This window comes from Equus przewalskii, chromosome 8 (assembly GCF_037783145.1).
Source record: "Equus przewalskii isolate Varuska chromosome 8, EquPr2, whole genome shotgun sequence".
Lineage (NCBI taxonomy): Eukaryota > Metazoa > Chordata > Mammalia > Perissodactyla > Equidae > Equus > Equus przewalskii.
The window spans coordinates 21,671,322-21,691,877 of NC_091838.1; the positions used below are offsets into that span (position 1 = coordinate 21,671,322).

At 37.4% G+C, this 20,556-nt stretch overlaps 1 protein-coding gene across 3 annotated transcripts; it reads left to right on the plus strand.

The window, feature by feature from the left end:
• The first annotated feature begins 956 nt into the window (after positions 1 to 956).
• TTPA (alpha tocopherol transfer protein) lies at positions 957 to 19,891 on the plus strand. 3 transcript variants are annotated; one of them, XM_008523743.2, is made up of 5 exons: positions 957 to 1,371; positions 7,846 to 7,999; positions 12,908 to 13,101; positions 14,714 to 14,824; positions 17,711 to 19,891. In XM_008523743.2, exons 1-5 carry the CDS (start codon positions 1,168 to 1,170, stop codon positions 17,882 to 17,884), a joined length of 837 nt encoding a protein of 278 aa, XP_008521965.1. In that variant the 5' UTR covers positions 957 to 1,167; the 3' UTR covers positions 17,885 to 19,891. The 3 variants fall into 3 exon arrangements, with proteins under 3 accessions (XP_008521965.1, XP_008521966.1, XP_070486608.1); XM_008523744.2 differs by lacking the exon at positions 14,714 to 14,824 and having other exon boundaries at positions 1,023 to 1,371; XM_070630507.1 differs by lacking the exons at positions 12,908 to 13,101; positions 14,714 to 14,824 and having other exon boundaries at positions 1,023 to 1,371.
• The last annotated feature ends 665 nt before the right edge of the window (positions 19,892 to 20,556 follow it).

Here is a 20,556-nt window from a genome sequence, read left to right on the forward strand (position 1 = left end):
GGGAAATGCTGGCCAACAAGGCTACATGCCCACTCCCCTACCTAAAAGCCCCCCCAAAAAGCACCTGCTTGTAGCTTTTCAGGGAGTTTGGGATTACAGTGTTAGCTGTCCATTCTCCCTGCTCAGCACTTCGCAATAAAATTCTTAGTTTCTTCCACTACACCCCGTGTCAGAGATTGGCTTGCTGAGCAAGGGGTGAGTGAACTCACTTCAGGTTTGATGTCAAATTTACCAACCTTTCTGGTTTCCACATCATTTCCTGGCTTCATCGTCATTACTCGGGATCACATAGATGAAGTTATATAAGGACTTCGGACTGTATATTGAGAGACTAGATATGGTGGTGGAGTGTAACAGAGGAAGTATGAGGTGTTTAAAAAGATTTTTTGGCACTTGCTAGTCATTTATTTGTATACGTCACTAACAAGGAAAGGTGCCAAGAACTAAGAAGATTTTGCGGGGCTTGGGAGGAAGGAGAAGAGTACTGTCAGTTAAGGCGGCATTATGAAATGTGTATTTAGAAACCACTCTTTTTACACACTTTGAGTTGGGGAGTCAGTTTGGAGGCTTAATGGAAGGAGTACGGAGCAGGGCTCATAAAGGAGTCTGCCACGGTGCCAATAAATGTTTATTCGAAGGTTCCTTCCAGATCCGAGACAAACAATGAAGAGAGAAAGAAGAGGAAGGAAGGAAGGAAAGGAAAGGAAGAAATGAAGAGACAGAGAAAGAAGGAAGGAAAGAAGAAAAGAAGGGAGGGAAGAAGAGAGTGAAGGGAGGGAAGAAGAGAGGGAGGGGAGGGAAGAAGAGAGGGAGGGGAGGGAAGGAAGGAAGGAAGAAAAAGTCTCCAGCAGATTATTTTTAAAACATCCGAACTAATCACAGTTAAAGTTGGCAAACTTTTTGACATCGTCCCCTTGGCGCTGAACACCAGCAACTTCCCTGCCTGGGGGAAGTTTCAGATTGTTCTACAGAGCTTTCAGAACGGTCACCACCGTGGGCACACCACGTGGTTTCCTCTCGGGTGGCAGCGCCGCCCCAGCCCTCGGCCTTGTGCGAGGCCCGCCGCGGGGCGGGACGGTGGGTCTGCGCTGGGCAGCGGCCACCGGAGGAGGGGCCGAGGGTGGCGCGGAGCCCGCGGTTATTGCCGGCCGCCGGGCACCGGCGGGCATGGCAGCGATGCGGCCGGGCCCGGCGGCGGGGCTGCAGCTGAGCGCGCTGCCCGACCACTCGCCGCTGCTGCAGCCGAGCCTGGCGGAGCTCCGGCGGCGGGCCCGCGCGGCCGGCGTGCCCGAGACGCCGCTGCCGCTCACCGACTCCTTCTTGTTGCGCTTCCTGCGCGCCCGGGACTTCGACCTGGACCTGACCTGGCGGGTAAGGGGGCCTCCCTGCTCGCTCCACCCTGTGCCCCGGGCTGAGTCCGTGTGGCGCTGCCAGACTGCCGCGAAAGCCCAAGTTGCAAGCCGGACCTCGGTGGGAACACGCCCCTAACGCACTGGGCGCGGGCTCTGTGGCTACAGGTGTTCTGAGAAATCCCGCACCGGTCCTTCCAGTTTCTCTGGGTCATGGAAATGGGAAACCTAGAAAAAGCTGGAGCCCTCTGGGGTGATGGCCCATTTGACCCCAAACACTTAAACTCTGCCCTAGAGGAGTCCGCCGAACCTGTGAAGTTTTGGGGAAACGCCTTTCCTCTCTCTGGCAGGAAGCCGTTGATATAAAACAAAGTAACACCTGAGAAGTAGAAAGGCTAAATTGATCACATTTTAGTAGATGTGGCGCGGAAAATGAAAATGCCAGTAAAACTGAAGGTCTAAAGCCAAATTCTGGCAAAATAGTATTATTAATAGTAATGCTTAAGTGTCGAGACAGGAAAGCAGTCCAGTATATTTTGAGTGGAAAGGTGGGGGTGAGGCTGTTCTTTTGTGTTTCCAGGTACAGGACAGCTAGTTGGGAGAAGGGGTGTTGGGAAGAGAGGCATCAGAAAGAGCGATGCGACCTTGAGTTCTGTCCCTTCGCCCTCAGCATCCTTATCTATTAAGTTATGGTGAGAACGCCTACCTCGTTGACTCGTTTCCAGGATTGAACATTAACCAATTTAACAGAACAAGACCTACGCAGCACAGAGCCAGGCACACAGTAGGCACCCAGCGACTGACCCCGAGCTAGCCCTGTCTCCAAGCGCCTTGCTCCTGGAGTTGGGAGGCAGAATCCAAACGTGTCTCAGATGAGGTTTTTTAATTGTTGATAACTGATTTTTAATTGAAAAAGTAAGGAGTGGGGGGTGGTAAAAAAAAAAGATCCATAGATAGTAAAGAGTGTAAATAAATGTCTAAAAGCAACTTTCTAAAGGAAAAAATTTCCCCACCCTAAACCTTAGTTGGCCAGCCCCCTCACCAGAGGCAGTACTCTTCCCTGTTTCTTCTTTATCTTTCCAGATATAGTCTACGTGCACACAAGCGTATGTACATGTTTTGCATTTTGCCTTTTTTACCTAATTTATCATAGAGATCATCCTATTTCAGCATGTGTGCGTATATCGTATTCTTTTGTGGGCTGTATACTATTCCATTGCATGAATTTATTATATTAAAATTTATTTACCAGTCCTCGTTATTGGACATAGGAGTTGGCCTCAGCCAGTGGCAGTGCTGCCATGCATGTTGTTCATTCCTTCACTCAGTGATTATTCCTGAACTCCTACAATTTGCTTGGCAATACACCAAATGCAGTAAACTAGACGAGAGTATTCTAATATGTCTTTGTACATTTGTCTTTGTGAAAAAATAGGAATGTGTCCTTATAGGTTAAGTTCAACCTGCAAACTTCCAGGATGAAGTGAGAGGTGCGTTTTCAGTGTGGACGAATATAACGACTATCCTCCAAAGTGTCTGCACTAACTTTATCACTTCTATATTACCCAATGATGTATCTTTTTCTCCATATTATCACCCACATTGTATTATGAAACATTGTGATCTATCTGTCAGCCTGGGGGGTGAGGAATTGATTCTCATTATTATAATATGCATTTAATTACAAGTGAGGTTAATCACCTTTCATATATTTAAAATTTTAAAATTGTTTCCTAGTTAATTGCCTGTTTTTGCCATTTGTTCATTTGGTTCAGTTTTGTTTACATAAAATATACATAAAATATAAAATATCTTTATTCATAAAGTATCTTTATGTATTAAAGAAAATAAGCCTTTGTCCCGTTGTCTTTGACATTTTACTATTTTCTTTGTATGCAGAATTTTAAAATTTTTATGTAATCAAATATATTGATTAGATTGCCCTCCAATTGCTTCTGGGTTTTTTTTTTTTTTTTTTTTTTGCTGAGAAAGATTGGCACTGAGCTAACAACTGTTGCCAGTCTTCCTCTTTCTCTCCTTTGTTTATGTGAGCCCTGGCCACAGTATGGCCACCTAACAGACGAGTGGTATAAGTCCGTGCCAGAAACTGAATCTGACTGCGGACGGAAGTGGAGCATGCCAACTTCACCCCTAGGCCACTAGGACTGACCTGCTTCTGGGTTTTTAAGCTCTTCTCCTCTCCAGAATTTTCTCTAATAATTTACGACTTTTCTTTTTACTATTGGAATTGTTGATCTACTGGGATTTACTTTGATGTTAGGAATGAGGTAGGAATCTGCCTTTATTTATTTTTGTTTGGTCAGCTGACTACCCAGGTGTCCCAGCCTCATGAGTAATAAGCTAATATTTACTCAGCAGCTACTAAATATGAAGACACCATCTCAGGTCCTATGAAAGTGCAGTTTAAATGAGGCATTAAACATATATATGTGTAGAGGCAACTAACATTAAAAAGCGTATGATTTATAGATTTCATTTTAGCTGCTTTTTAAAAGTAATGTCTAAACAGAAGAAATAAAATTTACCTGCAGCCTCTGTTGTTTCTTTTTTTTCTGTATACTTTATTTTCCTGAATTGTTTTCACTGCTCCATGTCCTTGAGGAATTGGCTAGTAGGACTGTGTCTAAAGCCACTGGATAGGGATCAAGTTTCTGTCTGTGAACTCATTGCCTGACTTTTCTGCCAACATAAAAAGGAAAGGAAAAGGTTAGAATGTAAAACTATTTTGTCATTTTCCTCCACAAAGGCAGTTAATTCAACTCAGACTCCCTTCTTTACAATAGAAAAGCTCTATAGTTTTAGTGTATGAAGAAAGCTTGATAAGTCCCTCAGTTATAATGAAATTTCTCATTGTTCTAGCTTTTGTATTTGAAGTTATAACAAAGTAAAGAGGTTTTTATAATTCTGATAGCTTATGCAGTGCCAGGTACTTTGGTTATTAGTGTTTGTGTGGATTATCTCAGTATTTCCTCATTTTAGAAGAAACTGAGATGTTGAGAGTAAATAGTCCGAAATCACAGTCAAGTGGTGAGCAGCGATTTGAACTTGGGTTGACCCCAGGCGAGCCTGTGCTCGCACGTACACCAACTACTCCGGCCCTTCTGTTTAAAACAGTGAACATGAAAACAAACAACTGTTAACATCTGTCTGTTCTACATATGTTTGTGAATTCCTGTCTTTCACAAGTGACGTGTCCATTCCTTATATTTTTGCTCCATATGCTAAGTTTTTTATCCTTTAAGCATTTTTATGGTTTTCCCAAAGACTTCAAAGCTTTCAAAGCTCCACTGACTCCCTGCTAATTACCCTCTAAACGTAAAATTTCCCTCGTGTAAAATGTGTCATATCACGTCAGTTTCAGTCTGCACTCTGCTCTGAGCGTTATTGCCCTTAAACAAGTGTGTAACTTCTCTGAACTTTAGTTTTCTTATCCATAAAGTGGGGTAACAATAGTTACCTCTCAGCGTGGTTGTGAGGAATTGAAATAATGCCGTTAAACCCTATTAAAATAGCCCAAATATGGTTATTTTGTTTGAAAGTATGTGAAAAGTGTAAGAAGAAACCTGCTCTATTACAAGCACAGTTAAAATAAACCATAACTTTTAATATTTATTTATTCCTACCTGTGGTACAAAACAAGTGCCTTCCAATAATGAATACTCCCTTGCAGCCGATTTTGTTGTTGTTGTGGACTTTCAGTGGTTTGTTCGAGAATTGCTCAGTAGCAGTTTACATTGTTTGCATAATTCGTTTATGTCAACTGGACCTTTGAATTTATTTATAAGTGGAAAAGTAATAATGAAAGATCCAGGCTTAGATCTTTCAACTTGCAAGAGTTAAATGTCAGAGGCATGAGAGTGATTTGTGCATCTTTACAAAAATAATTTTTTCAAGTATGTGGATCCAGCTGTTTTACTCATGCATTAATTTAGTCTTTCATTCAACACATGTACCTGTCTCTATTACCTAAAAGAACCCTTTTTTTAGGATGATTAGCCCTGAGCTAACTACTGCCAGTCCTCCTCTTTTTGCTGAGGAAGACTGGCCCTGAGCTAACATCCGTGCCCATCTTCCTCTACTTTATATGTGGGGCGCCTACCACAGCATGGCATGCCAAGCAGTGCCATGTCCACACCCGGGATCTGAACCAGTGAACCCCGGGCCACCAAAGCAGAACATGCATACTTAACGGCTGCGCCACTGGGCCAGCACCTGTAAAAGAAGCCTTTTAATGAAGCCATGACTTTATCATTGCATGGGAAAATAAAATTGTAATTTCTGTGTAGGAGTTAATAAGCCGCTTCCAGCATTTGCTTGAATCAGAATTAAAAGAACTATTTTTATGTGTGAGGGAACTATCAAAAAAGTAATAAGCATTGTCAAATGCTATTAACACTTGTTTTGATGCCCCCTAAGACAGGAGGAAGAAGAAGAGAAATTCATCTTATAGAGTAGAAGGAATATATCAGAATCTACAATGTGCCTTTTGTTCTTACTGCCTTTGGAATCTGCTATTTAGGTCACCAATTATTTCTTTGTTGGCAAATTTACCAACTTCCTTCCTTTCTTACCTCTCGGTTGCATTTAACTCTTAGCTGCATTCTCTTTTTTTAAACAGTTAAGGTAAATTTGTTAGATGCACAAATGAAAAAGAGAGAGAAAGAGAGGGAGACAATATCAGAGAGAGAGAAGGAGAGAGGATCAGAGCAACACAAACACCTTTTTCCTCCCTTCTGTACACCGTAGTGCCATTTCTCCTATACTCCAACCAGCTTCTCTCTTCCTCCAGCCGTTCCCAGACATTGACCTTTCCCAGGGCTCCGAATTTCAACCTCTACTTGTTTTTGTCAAATTTGTACTTGTAGTTTCTCTTCTGATTGATACTGCTTTGTGGTTACAGTGACCATGTTTATTTCAGTGACTCTCAGATATAACATTTGTCCTTTTCGTTCATCTGAACTTCGGTTCCACATTGCTAATAGATCTCTTTAAACTCAAAACAAATATATTGTCATTTTTGAAAAATTGAGAATGCTGAAAATCATAGAGGAAAATTAAAATATAATAAGTTTTAAATGTATAATTTGATTTTAGTATTCTTCACAATACACTGGCAATATTTGTATTCTTTGTATATGGAGAGTAACCATTATTTGTGGTTCTTTTGGGAAGAAAAGGAAACAGGATTCCTTCAAACCATATTTTGCTAAGTCCTAATACCCAGGCATAGTGTTCCACAGGTGCTCTGAGTGCGCTCCACTATTAACAAAGCTGATTTTTGTTGTTTTTCTATTAGTAAAAAGTATAGAAGTGGTATAGAGATGTCCCTTTGTATCTTTGATTGGCTCTTTTTCATAGGAAAGATAATAAATACCAAAAGATTCTAGTTATTTTTAATATAAACCTGCACTAAATACTTGGATGATTAATCCCAATAACATTTCCTTTTATAAGAATAGCAGTATTAACTACGACTCCTTACACCCATGCATGCTTTATACATGACCCTACAAGGCGGATATTGAGGAAACGAGACTTGGAGGAGTGAAACACTTACCTGAGGTCACACAGATGATATAAGGAGGAGCCAAGGTTTTTCTGAAGAAGACACGGCACAGCCTGTAGAGTCCAGTTGTCACCAACAGGCCAGCTCCCAGGATAACAGAGATTTATTCTGTTCACTGCTGTCACTCAAGGGCCTAAAACAGTGTGTGGGACATTGTAGATACTCAAACAGTATTTGTAGAGTTAATTCATTTGATTAATTTGCATTCCTCCTTATTTCAAAGAAAGACTAAAGATGGATGTTTCAGTTACCTGTCGCTGAGTAAAAGAATCAGCCCACAATTTAGTGGTTTAAACCACAACAATTTGTTTGTGATTCTCCAGTTCGGGCAGGGCTTGATGGGGACGGCCCATCGCTGCTCCACATCGCATCGGATGGGAACGCCGCTGAGGTCAGACCATCTAGGACGGCCTCTCACCCTCCAGGGTCTCTCTGTGCATGGACTCACCATTTAGTATCTTACCTGTTGTCTGGATCCCAAAAAGCCAGAACAGAAGGTCCTAGACTTCTTAAAACCTAGCACAGTGTCACTTCTGCCACATTCTAGGAGTCAAAGCAAGTCGTAAGGCCAGCCCAGTTCAAGAAGAAGAAATCAGGTGGATTCCACTTCTGGGTGGGAGGGATGGCCTGTGTACACCAGCAGGGGAGGAGTGGTTGGCAGTCATCTTTGGAGACCATTTCCCTCAGGAGACAAAGGGAAATTACCAAACTTTGAATTTGTGATTAACGTCTGTCACCTGAGATGCTTGATGAGGAAACTTTTAGTTTTTACAGCTAAAAAAATGGCCAAGTGAATATTCTGACATAATAGATGGCAGGGGCCATACATAAAGCCAAGGCTTTCTTCCCATTTTCACAAAATGCTTACCGTGTATGCCGTCTGCAGACAATTTTAATTTTATTTTTCAGTTACTAAAAAATTATTATAAGTGGAGAGCAGAATGTCCAGAAATAAGTGCAGACCTACACCCTAGAAGTATTCTTGGCCTTCTGAAAGCTGGCTACGTTGGCGTCCTGAAAGCCAGAGATCCCACCGGCAGCAAAGTTCTTATTTACAGAATTGGTAAGTCATACACAGCACTTCTTTTTTATTTTTCTTGACTGCCATATAGACAGCTTCAATGAGTCCATATTTAAGTAGTTAGGCTTTTAGGTTTTTAACTTAGGTTTAAGTTAGATTTTAATTCCCCTCCAAATATCGTAAAACTGGCAGTTGTGAGAAAATTAACAAAAACCAATGAAAATCCTACTTCCATTCTTCCACACAGTCAACTGTATAAAATAAGAGACAAAGAAAACAGGGAAGAGAAATAGGGGGAAAAGGTGAAAAAGACTAAGGTAAAGAGTTTTGAAAACACTTAGTAGGAAATCCAAATAAGGATCCTGAACTATAATAATAGAACCTCCATAAAAGCATGGATTTTGTCTGTTCTGTTCTGGTGCTCGATGTATCCCAAGCACCGAAACCAGGGCCTGGCACATGGTAGGTATTATTAAATATTTTTGAAGCGAGTGAGTGAATGAATAGTTGAATGATGCCCCAGGTTGAGGAGCAAGAAGCTCATTGCCTGGACAGAGGAAGACGCAGTGGGAAAGCAGCTCCCCTGGGAAGTGTTGACAAAACTGAATTCCACATGCCCCTCTTTGTTTTCAGTGCTTCTCTTTTCCACCATTAGGCCTTCCTAGTGTTTCTTGTAAGTTGGTGATCTATAACCTATAACTTCTGCCCCTTCCTTAGACATGTGTGTGACTAAAAATGGTGTGTAACTGAGAAGGACTTGTACTGCTCCCAGCATCCTCTCATGACCCAGTTGAAAGGACAAAGATAACCAACATTTCATGAGCAGAATCCTATGAATTATAGTCTTACAGAAACTTCTACATCTGTAAATATTCTAGAGAACTTTGAAATTTTTGTAGAGTTGCCTTTCCTGCCCACTTAGAGATAAGATATCTGCCTATAACTCAACTGTTTGCTTTCTTGCAAGAAGACACTGCATTTAATTCTTGAAAGGGATCAGAAGTCTGAGTAGAATGATGCTAGTTTTCTGCTCCAGCTTATGTGTCAAATGCAAACTGGATTAATCATGAAGCCATTGCCTATAAAACAGACATCAGAATGTCTTTCCTGTCCTCTCATTGCCCCACCAGTGTTATAGGATGTTGAATGACATTCCCTAAGTTCCTTGGGGTAGGGTTGCCAGATTTAGCAAAGTGTGTTTTATGTAGCAAGTAAACCTATATTTTATAAAAATAGAGTGTCCAGTTACTTTTGAATTTCAGATAAACAATAAATAATTGGGGCCTACTTATACCAAAAATATGCATCCTGTTAGCTGAAATTCAACTTTAACTGGGCATCTTATATAATATCTGGCAACCCTACTCAGGGGTCCCAGGAACATAAAACTGAAACCTACGGATGATTCTTTCTGCAGGTGTCCAGGCTCTGCATTGTCTGGCTGGAGTTTTTTTGAGTTTGTTTATAAACTAACTGGAGCAAGTTGAAAAGTAAAAATGATACTTTGACGGTGAAAAAGCAAATGGCTACTTACCACTGAATTGATAATTTTTTATTGTCTAGCTAAGGTCTCTTGTCATATATTAATTTATAAGTGTACTGTTTAACTCAAAGAGATTTTAAAATAAAAAAAGCATGTAGGTTTGGTGATGGTCAGAACCGGAGGGTATGCAGCAAATCTCCTGTTATTTTAGGGTGAATAACGCATGTTATTCTAGGGTGAAAAGGAGAAACTCAGAAGAGTTTTATGAGTAAAACAAAAAGATGGGATAAAGATTTACAAATTTTCTAAATTTAAACTCAATTAATGGGAGGAACTAAAAAAGGATGTCTATGGTAGAGCTTTTTGGTAGAACATTAGCATAACCACCTTCCCTGGGTACCATCTCTATGCAGGAGAAGCGGTGAGAAAATGCACAGAGCCTTTTTCTCTTGTCCAGCAGGGCGACCCAAGGCAAAACTAAGTTTTTGCCATTATTAGCCTACAAGCCAGAGGATGTAATTTTATGCCTTTTGAGACTGACTGCTGTACTACAACAGCAAAAGTAACATTTAACAGTGAGTATTAAGTTTTGACCATGGCTTAGTTCTTAAGAATGCAAGTTCTAGGGCACGTTGCCTGGGCTGGAATTTCAGCTCTGCTGTGTTCTAGCTACATGGAAAGCTGTGTAGCTGTAACTCCATTTTCCCTTCTGTCAAATGGGCATAGTAAAAACCTATTTCATAGGGTTGCTGTGAGCATTAAATCTTGTAACACATATAAAATACATAATTAGAACATTACCTGGTATATAATATGCACTCAATAAATGTTAGATATATGCCAGAAAAGGAACTGAAAATTTAAGCCATGTTTTTCTTTTGTGTTAAAGGAGCTTAGAGTGTAGACCCGCACTATCCAGTAGAACTTTCTATGATAATGAAATTGTTCTACAGTAGCCACTAGCCACAAGTGGCTGTTGAGCACTTGAGATGTGGCTATCGCAACCAAGCTACTGAATTCTTAATTTTATTTAATGTCAATTCGTTTACATTTAAGTAGCCACTTGTGGCTAATGGCTACAGTATTGGATAGCACCAGTCTAGACCATGTTGGTGGGCTCAGAAATTTAGGTGAGTAACTATTTTCTGAACTGCAGACTTTCAGTCGTTCCACTCACATTTTTCATCATTGTAGCTTTCAGCCAATGTCTGAAGTACTACAGTATATTTGAGCTGGGTTATCTATGAATTGGTTACTCAAATTCTTACCAGGAATCTGAGACTTTTAAAAAACAAGGGGCAATCCCCTTGCACCTTCCCTAATACTTCTGATTATCTCTTCTCTTTCTATATCTTCACATTTTTCCTTGCTTTGGACGCTACCCGTTAACATTTACATCTGTTAAGGGTCAGCCATCCAAAACCAAACAAAAGCTCCTCCTCATCTCCACAAGACCCTCCAGCTGTCTCCCTACTCCTCTCATTCTCAGCCACATTTCTTAAATTAGTAATGTTCACCATCCATATTTTTTCACAGTTCCTCTCAATCCACCCTGATCTGGTTTCACCCCTACCTCTCTGCTAAAATGACCTTAAAAATCATCAGTGACCTTCTTTTCACCAAAACTAATGGATACATTTAGTCCTCTTTTACTTGACCTCTCCACACAGCAAACCACTTCCTCTTTCTTGAGACATCCTCTCCACTTGGCTTCTCTGATCCCACATTCTCCTAGGGTTTTCCTCCCACTTAACCTGGCTGCCCCTTCTCATTAGTCTCCTTTGCTAGCACCACCTATTCTACTCACCCTTTAAATTCTGAAATTCCTTAGGACATTGGCCTCACCTTCCTCTTCTTATGCTACTTTATCTCTCTCCTATAACAAAGATAAACACGGATCTAAGATAATTGCTGTCGCAGGCTGTCATATAAACTTAAACAACTCTCAGATTTGTGTCTGTACCCCATCACCTCCCTGTCTCCAAAGATCCATACAACCAGCCCTCCATTCCAGCTTTATCCAACTGGATGTCTCACAGTCACCAATTTTAACACGTCCAAAACTACTTATGATCTTTTCTTCACAAAACGTTTCTCTTCCAGTGTTTCCTATGTCAATAAATGGTACCGCCACTCTACCCAGTTGTCCAAGCCAGAAACTTTGGTTTATTGAAATTTTACCATTACTTAGTCATGAACTTTTTTTACCCTTTTACTTTTGTCTTTTTAGGCACTCCATGGACCCTTCAACCTGAAAACTTGCATCTATTTTGGCTTTGGAAGATTTTTCTCTACTGTTACTATTCCTCTCTCTTCTGTTCCCTGTTCTCTGTATTATTGCCTTCCAGAACTCTAATTAGTTGGATGTTGAAACTTCTGGATCTAGCTATATGTCTCTTAACTTTTTATTTATACCTGTCAACTCTTGGCTCTTGCGTGCTGAGTTTGAGAGAATTGCTGAGCTTGATGTTCCAAACCAATATTCACTCATTGGCTGTGTCTTTTCTATCATTTGCCCCATCAACTGAGATTTGCTTGGATTATCCAAGATTCCAACTGATTCTTTTTATCAAGAGCATGTTCTTATAATAACAGCCTCAGTAGCTTTTTTTCCCCACTGAAACTATTTTTCTTCTTTTCATGTCTCTTGCTTTATTAACTGTTTCTTTGGGTTTAGTGCCTTTGTCTATTGAGTTTGGTTCCTCTCTTCTTTGTGTGTGTTTTTAAAAGTATTATAATTCTTAGTGGATGCGTATCTTTTTTAAAGATTACCTGCTTGCCTGTCCATTACTGTCATTTCTGCATGTCATGGCCTGCCTCAGGGATGGCAGGAGGAGGGGAGTAAACAATATCAGTAACTCCTCTTCTTAGAACAGGTACTCCCTGTTTGTCCTCGGTGTAGATGGCTACCTGAGTGCTTCCTTGACTCTGCTTTCTAAAGCCTATGCTTACCTTTCTAGCCTACACAGACATGGCTGCTACATGTTGCTTGTCATTGAGGGATGTCAGAGAGATGAACCTGCCTGTCTGCTCTTCATGCATTTCCCTTAGCAACCTCTTTGGTTGCTATAGGGTCCTAGATACTCTTCATAATCCAGACCCTTGCTTTTCCCATTTCCAATACCTCTCAGTTTGGAGCATACCCAGAGGCATTCCCATCCTTAACTACAGCCCTCTTTTGCATTTTTGGGGCTGTAGTTTCATCTGGCAATCAAATCCAGCCTGCATTCATTCCTTTTTTTCCCTTATGTTCTTAAAAATCTGATCTTTGCTAGGGATCTGAGGAGGGAGGGAGAAGCAGGCCTGTGTTCTTGGACCGTCAATTTGATCTATTATTCAGTTCATGATTTTTGTACTTGTTTTTATTTCTACTGATCTTTTAAGTCTAAAAAGAGTTGGTTTGCCTTTGTAAGTCTCTCTGATTCTTTACACAATGCTGAGATATGCTATTTTTAATTTTTTTTTAGCACACTGGGACCCAAAAGTTTTCACAGCTTACGATGTATTTCGTGTAAGTCTAATCACATCAGAGCTTATTGTCCAGGAAGTAGAAACGCAACGGAATGGCATCAAGGCCATCTTTGATCTAGAAGGCTGGCAGTTTTCTCATGCATTTCAAATGACCCCATATGTAGCCAAGAAGATTGCTGCTGTTCTTACAGTAAGTGTATACTTTAACTCCCCGGGATGTTAATTCCAAATAATAGATTTAAATTTAGTTATATGTTAGACAAAGAGAAGGGAGGGTACATTTATTGAAAAGGTAAATAAAATTTTAGAAATGATATATAGAGTTCAATAATGCTAAGATGAAGTAAAGTATTATTGATTTATGAAAGAAAGGATGTTGCAAGAAACTGAAAATATGTTCAAAATTAATAACCACAGAATTTATCCATTTAAACAATAATGTGGTGACTTTATCTATCTGTTATTAAAATTTTCTTCCTAAATTAAAACATTGACTCAAAAAACAAGATTTATAGCAGTGGCGCAGTACAATTTACATAAGTCTTGGTAGGTATAAATTGATACAGTTGTTTCAGAAATCAAAAGGTTTTTAAAATGGCCATCATCTTTGCCCAATAATTCTACTTTTGGGAACCTAGCCAAAGAATAATCTTAAGTCTAGTAAAGACTTTGTATGTAATAATAATAGCTTACTATGTGCCAGGTACTTTGCTAAACGTTTCAAGTACATTACCCCTTAATGGCCACAGAAGCCTATGACATATGACTATTATTTTTCCCATTTTATGAATTAATCACTGTGTCACAGAGATGACACAGCAATGCCCAAGCACACACATTTTGTCATCAGTGAAGCAGGGATTTCAGTCCAGGTCGTCTGAATGTAAAAATTGCGCTTATAGCCACCATTGCCTTCTACAGATAAAGACAGTTACTATAGCATCAGTTTTTATAAAAGAAAATTAGAAATAGATTATTTTTCCAGAAATAGGAAATGGTTATTTAAATTATAGTACGTCCATGTGATGGATTATTGCAATAATATTAAAATTCATAATGTTTACAAAAATTGTACTATATCAATGAAACAAAATGGCGCAAATTTTTCAGACAGCATATCAGCAATTACGTTTAAAATAAAATTATTCATAGAAAGAACCTGGAAAGAAAAATCCCCAGACTGACAACACATCTCTAAAAGCAATGCATAGAATAAAAAAAGAATTTTGCATGAAAGAAACTTGGCAGGAAAAGTCTCCATATTAATAACACATCTTTGGGTAGGGAAACTATTGATGAGGTTTTTCTTTCAGTTCTTAACTCTTTAAACCTTTTAAATAAGCCTATATTACTTTGTTGTGAAAGACTTCTACTTGTGTCAAAAGTTGAAAATTATGTGTTTGTTGTACTCTTTCAACGTTTATGAAAGTTTGATTTTTTTCCTCAAAGTAAAAAAATTGGGGGAAAAGTTAAATATAAATATCCAAAAGACTCATGGGTCTCTTAAAAGAACATTTATATGTGATTGGGGAAGATATTTCCTGTCTTATTTATGAAAGATGCAGGTACTTTTTAAAATACTTTGCCTAAGCTACAAAGTGAAACCTTTTCAGAGGTCTTAATCTAGTTGCAGTGAACTATAAAGCAGGCTACTGTGTTGATGGAATAAATAATTTTGAAAATAAAATCACATTTTAGGTACTGCTGTAAGTTTATAAGTGTTCAAAGAAGGGACGTGTCAATAGGAATGTATATTGATTTATGCTTTGTTATTAGTAAGATTATTCTTTTATTTTCAAAAGGATTCTTTTCCATTAAAAGTTCGTGGTATCCATTTGATAAATGAGCCATTAATTTTCGATGCTGTCTTTTCCATGATTAAACCATTCCTGACTGAGAAAATTAAGCAACGTGTGAGTAAAACATTCAAGTCACTATTCCTCTGTACCTAACATTTCAATTCTTTTTTATATGAGAATTGTTTTATTATTTCTCCAACCCCCACATACCATTAGCCCATTGTTTTGAGTATTCATCTAATAAGCCAACTACTTAATAAATTAAAAGTTTTTACTTTAGAAAAATCAAGTTAGTGAGGCTGTGGGGAAACTGGGTCTCTCGTACCTTGCTGGTGGGAGTGCAAGATGGTATATTCCCTGTAGGGGGCAGTGTGGTAATACTTACCAAAATGACAGCCTGCGCACTGCTGGGATTTTATCCTACAGATACACCTGCGTAGAGACAAAATTGCATACACAAGGAGATTGATCGCAGCAAAAGATGGGAAACCACCAAGTGCTCATCACCAGGAAACTGGTTAAATAAACTATGATGCATCTACACAATGGAATACAATAAGATTCGCAGGATGTATTGTAAAGTGAAATAGGAAAATGCAGACTGGTATTTATGGTATGCTAGCTTTTGTATAAAAAGGGGAGAAATCAGAATCTATAGGTATATTTGCATAAAAATCACATTAAAAGGTTATACAAGGAAACAGCCTAATTGGTTACCTAAGTGGAACAGAGTTGAGGTGTAGATGGTATGGATGAGATTAGGGTTGGGAGCAAGACATTTCACTGTGGATCTTTTATCTTGTTTTGATTTCTAGCCATGTGAATATATTGTCTAGGCAAAAAGTAAATAAATATATTTAAATGAGACATGTAACTGAAAACCACAGTACCTAATGTATGTGGCTTAATGTCACATTAGTCAAAGCAAGAGATTAGATGTTCTGTACCCATCCTGTGAAGCCTTCTCTCAGGTGAATATCTAATATCTCTTAGGATTTCTCAAGTATTGAAAATAGAATCTGAGTTCCCAAGAATAGCAACCACTCTTCTGTATGAATCTGTAGAGGATAATTTTTAGAGCATTTATGTAGACAAACATTGGCAACATCTAACGCATGAACACAGAACAGTTTTTAAAAGCTTTGACAATTTAAATCTCAAAAATTATTTAAAGATAAACAGTGATAGTGTGAGTAATAATAGCATATTCGGAGTTTTAGAAAGTATACTCTTTCATATTGAGAAAATGTAACATCTTGCATCTGGTCAGAAAATTATGACCCTAGAGCTTCTTTGAGATTATCCAGTGGGTAGTTCTGTTTACAAGAAGAACCACCCCTATGAAGATGGCCATTTTTCATTCTAATATTTTTATAAAAGTCAATTTATTTGCTTGTTCCCTTTTTTCTCTCCTCATCGTAGCTTGATAATAGCTGGCCATTTTCTCTTTAACTCTGACAGATCTAAAAATAAGTATTTCTATTTTGGGTTATATTTGAGACAAATAACAATAATCTGAACCTGATAAATAGGAGAATCTGAGCAAAAAAGAAATAAAAGTAAAAAATTGAGAAGTTAGATAAAGCATTTCAGCGATAGTTATTGCCAAAATGAGGGGAAGGGATCCAGTCTAGCCACTTTTCTCCAATTCAATATTTTGGCAATACCTAATGAATGATTTTATTTCCCACTTCCTGAGGAGACAGTAAAATTTCTTTTCAATTAGCTGATAAACATTTAAACATACCAGAAAAAATCAAAGATGGTACTCTGAGGTTCTGAGTGCAAGAGACTTGCTTCATTCATCTTTCAATCCTCATATCCTAGCACGGAAGAGGTGCTTATTGAATAACTGTCCGATGTTTAGGTGAATGTTTTGCCCTAACAGATGGAGAAAGGTTATTTATTTATTTTTAATGAGATGTGCTTTTAATTGAAGGTTCCAAGTCTTTAACTTCGGGGCATTATATGATCAATTTTTTTTTTTTTTAAAGATTTTATTTTTTCCTTTTTCTCCCCAAAGCCCCCCGGTACATAGTTGTGTATTCTTCGTTGTGGGTTCTTCTAGTTGTGGCATGTGGGACGCTGCCTCAGCGTGGTCTGATGAGCAGTGCCATGTCCGCACCCAGGATTCGAACTAACGAAACACTGGGCCGCCTGCAGCGGAGCGCGTGAACTTAACCACTCGGCCACGGGGCCAGCCCCAATATATGATCAATTTTTATAGTTTAAAATATTTGAAAATTTAAGGTTCTTAACCATCATAATTATCTCTTAATTTTGAACCAACCAAGAATATCTATCAACAGTACCAAATAAATTGTTCCCCATGTACCTAGTTGTGTGCTTATATATATGCTATTTTATATATATTATTATATTTATATATAAAGATATTTATATAAATATAATATATTTATATTAATAATATGTTAAATAATATATTTAATATATATTATAAGATATATAATTTATAAACTAACATTTATTATAATTTCTATATATTATATTTCTAATATATTTTATATGTTTTAATATATAATATTTTTATGCTAATATATTATATATATTTTATTTAATAATACTAATACCAGGTAGTACATTTTTATGATCTACAGAATAGTCCCAGGATATTAGATATTTTGCTAAGAATCACTTGGACATTAGGGAATAGAATGTATAAAATAATTTTATTTAGAGTTTTAAAAATCTACTTTGGAAAGAGGAAAAGAATATCTTTTTATAAATCTTGTATAGTTATAAGAAAGCAAATATAAGGAAACAAAGAGATGATCAAATTCATAAACAGCACAATCTAAACATAAGTAAAATTCTTAGATTCATAAGCAGTGGAATAAATGATGTAGGTGTCTGTACACGCTCTCCTGTCTTGGAAGCTATTAGAGGACCTTATTTTATGGTGTTGATTTTCCATTGAAAATGCATCTAATATATTGAGAGGCAGAGGGCATGCCTTCTAAAACATTTTGGCTGTTTCAGATTCATATGCATGGGAACAATTACAAAGAGAGCTTACTTCAGCATTTCCCAGACATTCTTCCTCTGGAGTATGGTGGTGAAGAGTTCTCCATAGAGGACATTTGTCAAGAGTGGACAAATTTTATAATGAAGTCTGAAAATTATCTCAGCAGCATTTCCCAGACCATTCAGTGAGATGAAGTTATTTATCGTGAATGGCTTCCTAATTAAAAATACGTGAGTGAGATCCTAATTGGTTAAATGAATGAAAGAACAGGAATCTTTTAAACTAGTTAATGCTTGTCTGATTAATATTTAAAAATGTAAAAATCTTTTGACATGAGCAACATGAGTATTTGGGAAACTTCCTTACTTTTTATATGCATTTTCTTTACCTTTGAAGTAATTGAATGTTAGTACACCTTAAAAGCATAGAAGAGATTCCTGACTTTTGCACTTGAAAGAATGTTATCTCTAAAGTAGCTACTCATGTGCACCTTTGTATGTTTCTGAAAAGTTTCATTTTAAACAAGTTCTGTGACTACATTGGTTTAGTAATAAATGTATAAATAGTCCACTGAAAGGAAATATTAGCACAAATCAGCTGATGATAAAAATCTGTTAACACTCATTCTGGGTGGGTGTCAGATTAGATAATTCAGATTAAAATCTGAATAAAGTTTTACAGAGTTATTCCTGCGGGCCAGCAAGACAGTTCATATCAGGGAAATTGTATTTTAGCATATTTCCACAATAAAAACTTTTGATTGAAGTCCACATGCCATAAGCTATTGTATGTAGTATCTACAGGTCTCTATGAAATGACTAATGTTGACACAATTGATAACCAAAAATAATTTAGAAAATATTTCGGGCATAGTTGATGCCTTCTTAATACTGCTTCTGCATTTTCAGACAACTCAAAGATGTAATTTAACCTCTGTTTTTGGCTATTCTTTTCATAACTATGTAGAGACTTAGAGATGAAATAATATTTAGTTGTCACATACATGGACTCTATTTTTAATTGAACAATAGCACAACTATGTAAGGGAAAGAAAATGTTTGCATTTTTTAAATGACTGTCAATTACATCTGGAACTCTTCAGATTATGCATGAAATAATTTGAGTTTTCCTATCATATGAGAATATTCTAGTCAAATCCTACAGTTCATTTTTACTTAAATCATTAATTAAAATGTGCCGTTTGTACTGTAGTTTATTTCATTTATTGGAAAAGATATGTCAATATAACTTTCAATTTATGATGGTTTTTATAGTGTTTTATAATTTTTTAAATATTATTTTAAACTTGAAACTGAAAGAACATAGAGTGCAACAATTGTTAAGCAGTTGGCTCAGCTTAGTTGGGTTTCAACATTAATCATACAATAGTACCTTTGTGGAAGGATATGCGAAGGATGCTTTTCTTCATAAGAAAATTATTCTAATCACATGAGCTGATACTTATGATTCTCTGTACATATATCTATGAAAAAATTGAGAGTACTTGTGAATGTTCTTTGAATGTGCTGGATTTTAATTTAGCATTGGGAAGCTAACTTTACATTATAATTTGTATTAAAAAATTAGATTGTGCCTATTTTCTAAAAATATGTTAAAGTCTTCTTCACAAAATCATACAATTCAAAATTGTATAATTAAATATAACAGCAGAATAAAACCATTTAAAAAGAATAGACAATAACAGCAACAAAAAGCTCTGGTTTACCCAACTTTTATTCCTAGAAAGAGGCTTAGGTCGCAAAGTTCCACTTCATTTACATTTGGGCACTTAAAACACTTTCTTATGACTCTGAAGGAATGATTACTTTAGCAGATGAATAGAAGATAATATTTTTAAATGTTTTTCAAATGTGATTCATTGGTGATGTTACTGACAGTAAATAGAATTAAAATAAGGTAATCAATAGAAGTGCGTTTCATGATGGGACTTTGAAACTTCTATAAAATGCAACAATTCACTGAAGAACATTAAAAGAACCACGTGAAATAAGCAGGCAATTTTACAAGGTGGCAAGATAAGTAACTAGCGAATTGTCTAAATTACTTTACTATAATTGCACCAAAAGTGCCTTTTAAAAGATTAACTCTAACATGTGCTCTTTGTGTTACTGAACTGCATGATAATTTATTTGTTTTAATATTGCTCAAAAGAAAATAAAGATCTTTCACCTAAATTACAGCTGTTTCTTTTTCATTTTTAGATAAGACTATGTATTACACATTCTTTTTCAAACACTGCTTTTCTGTACAGAAAAGTTTAAGAAAACTTACCACATCTAGTTGCCCATTACACAAATGTCAGTTCTTTCTTTGTGAGTTTTTTATTGCAGGCTGGGGTTCCCTGCTGCTTAGTTCAAAACCATCTTCCCCTGACGTTTTTTACCCCCGCTGTGCTTAAAGCGACCACAAGCTAATTTCATAACACTAAGCCAGGCATTCTTAAGAAGTTAAAACTTCTAAATGAAAAAAGCCAGAATGTGCCACTTAATCAGATAATTTGATTTCGAAACAATCTGCTGTTAGCTTAGATCATGATATTATTCGTCAAACAATATACTTTTTTTACAGAAATAACACTGAAGTCCTAGAGCAAATATTATGTTTGGCATTCACTAAATTAAGCTCACAAAACAGGTTAAACATACAAACAACCCAAAAACCCAGTAAACTAGTAAGAGAGTGTTGTCTGAAACATTCCTTATCGGCATTATATGTTGAATTTTGCCATACTTAGATGCTGTGGAGGAACTATGAGTTACAAAGACTGAACTGGAAATAATGGCAATAAAATTAGGATCAGCAGGGCTGGCCGGTGGCTCAGCGGTTAAGTTCGCATGTT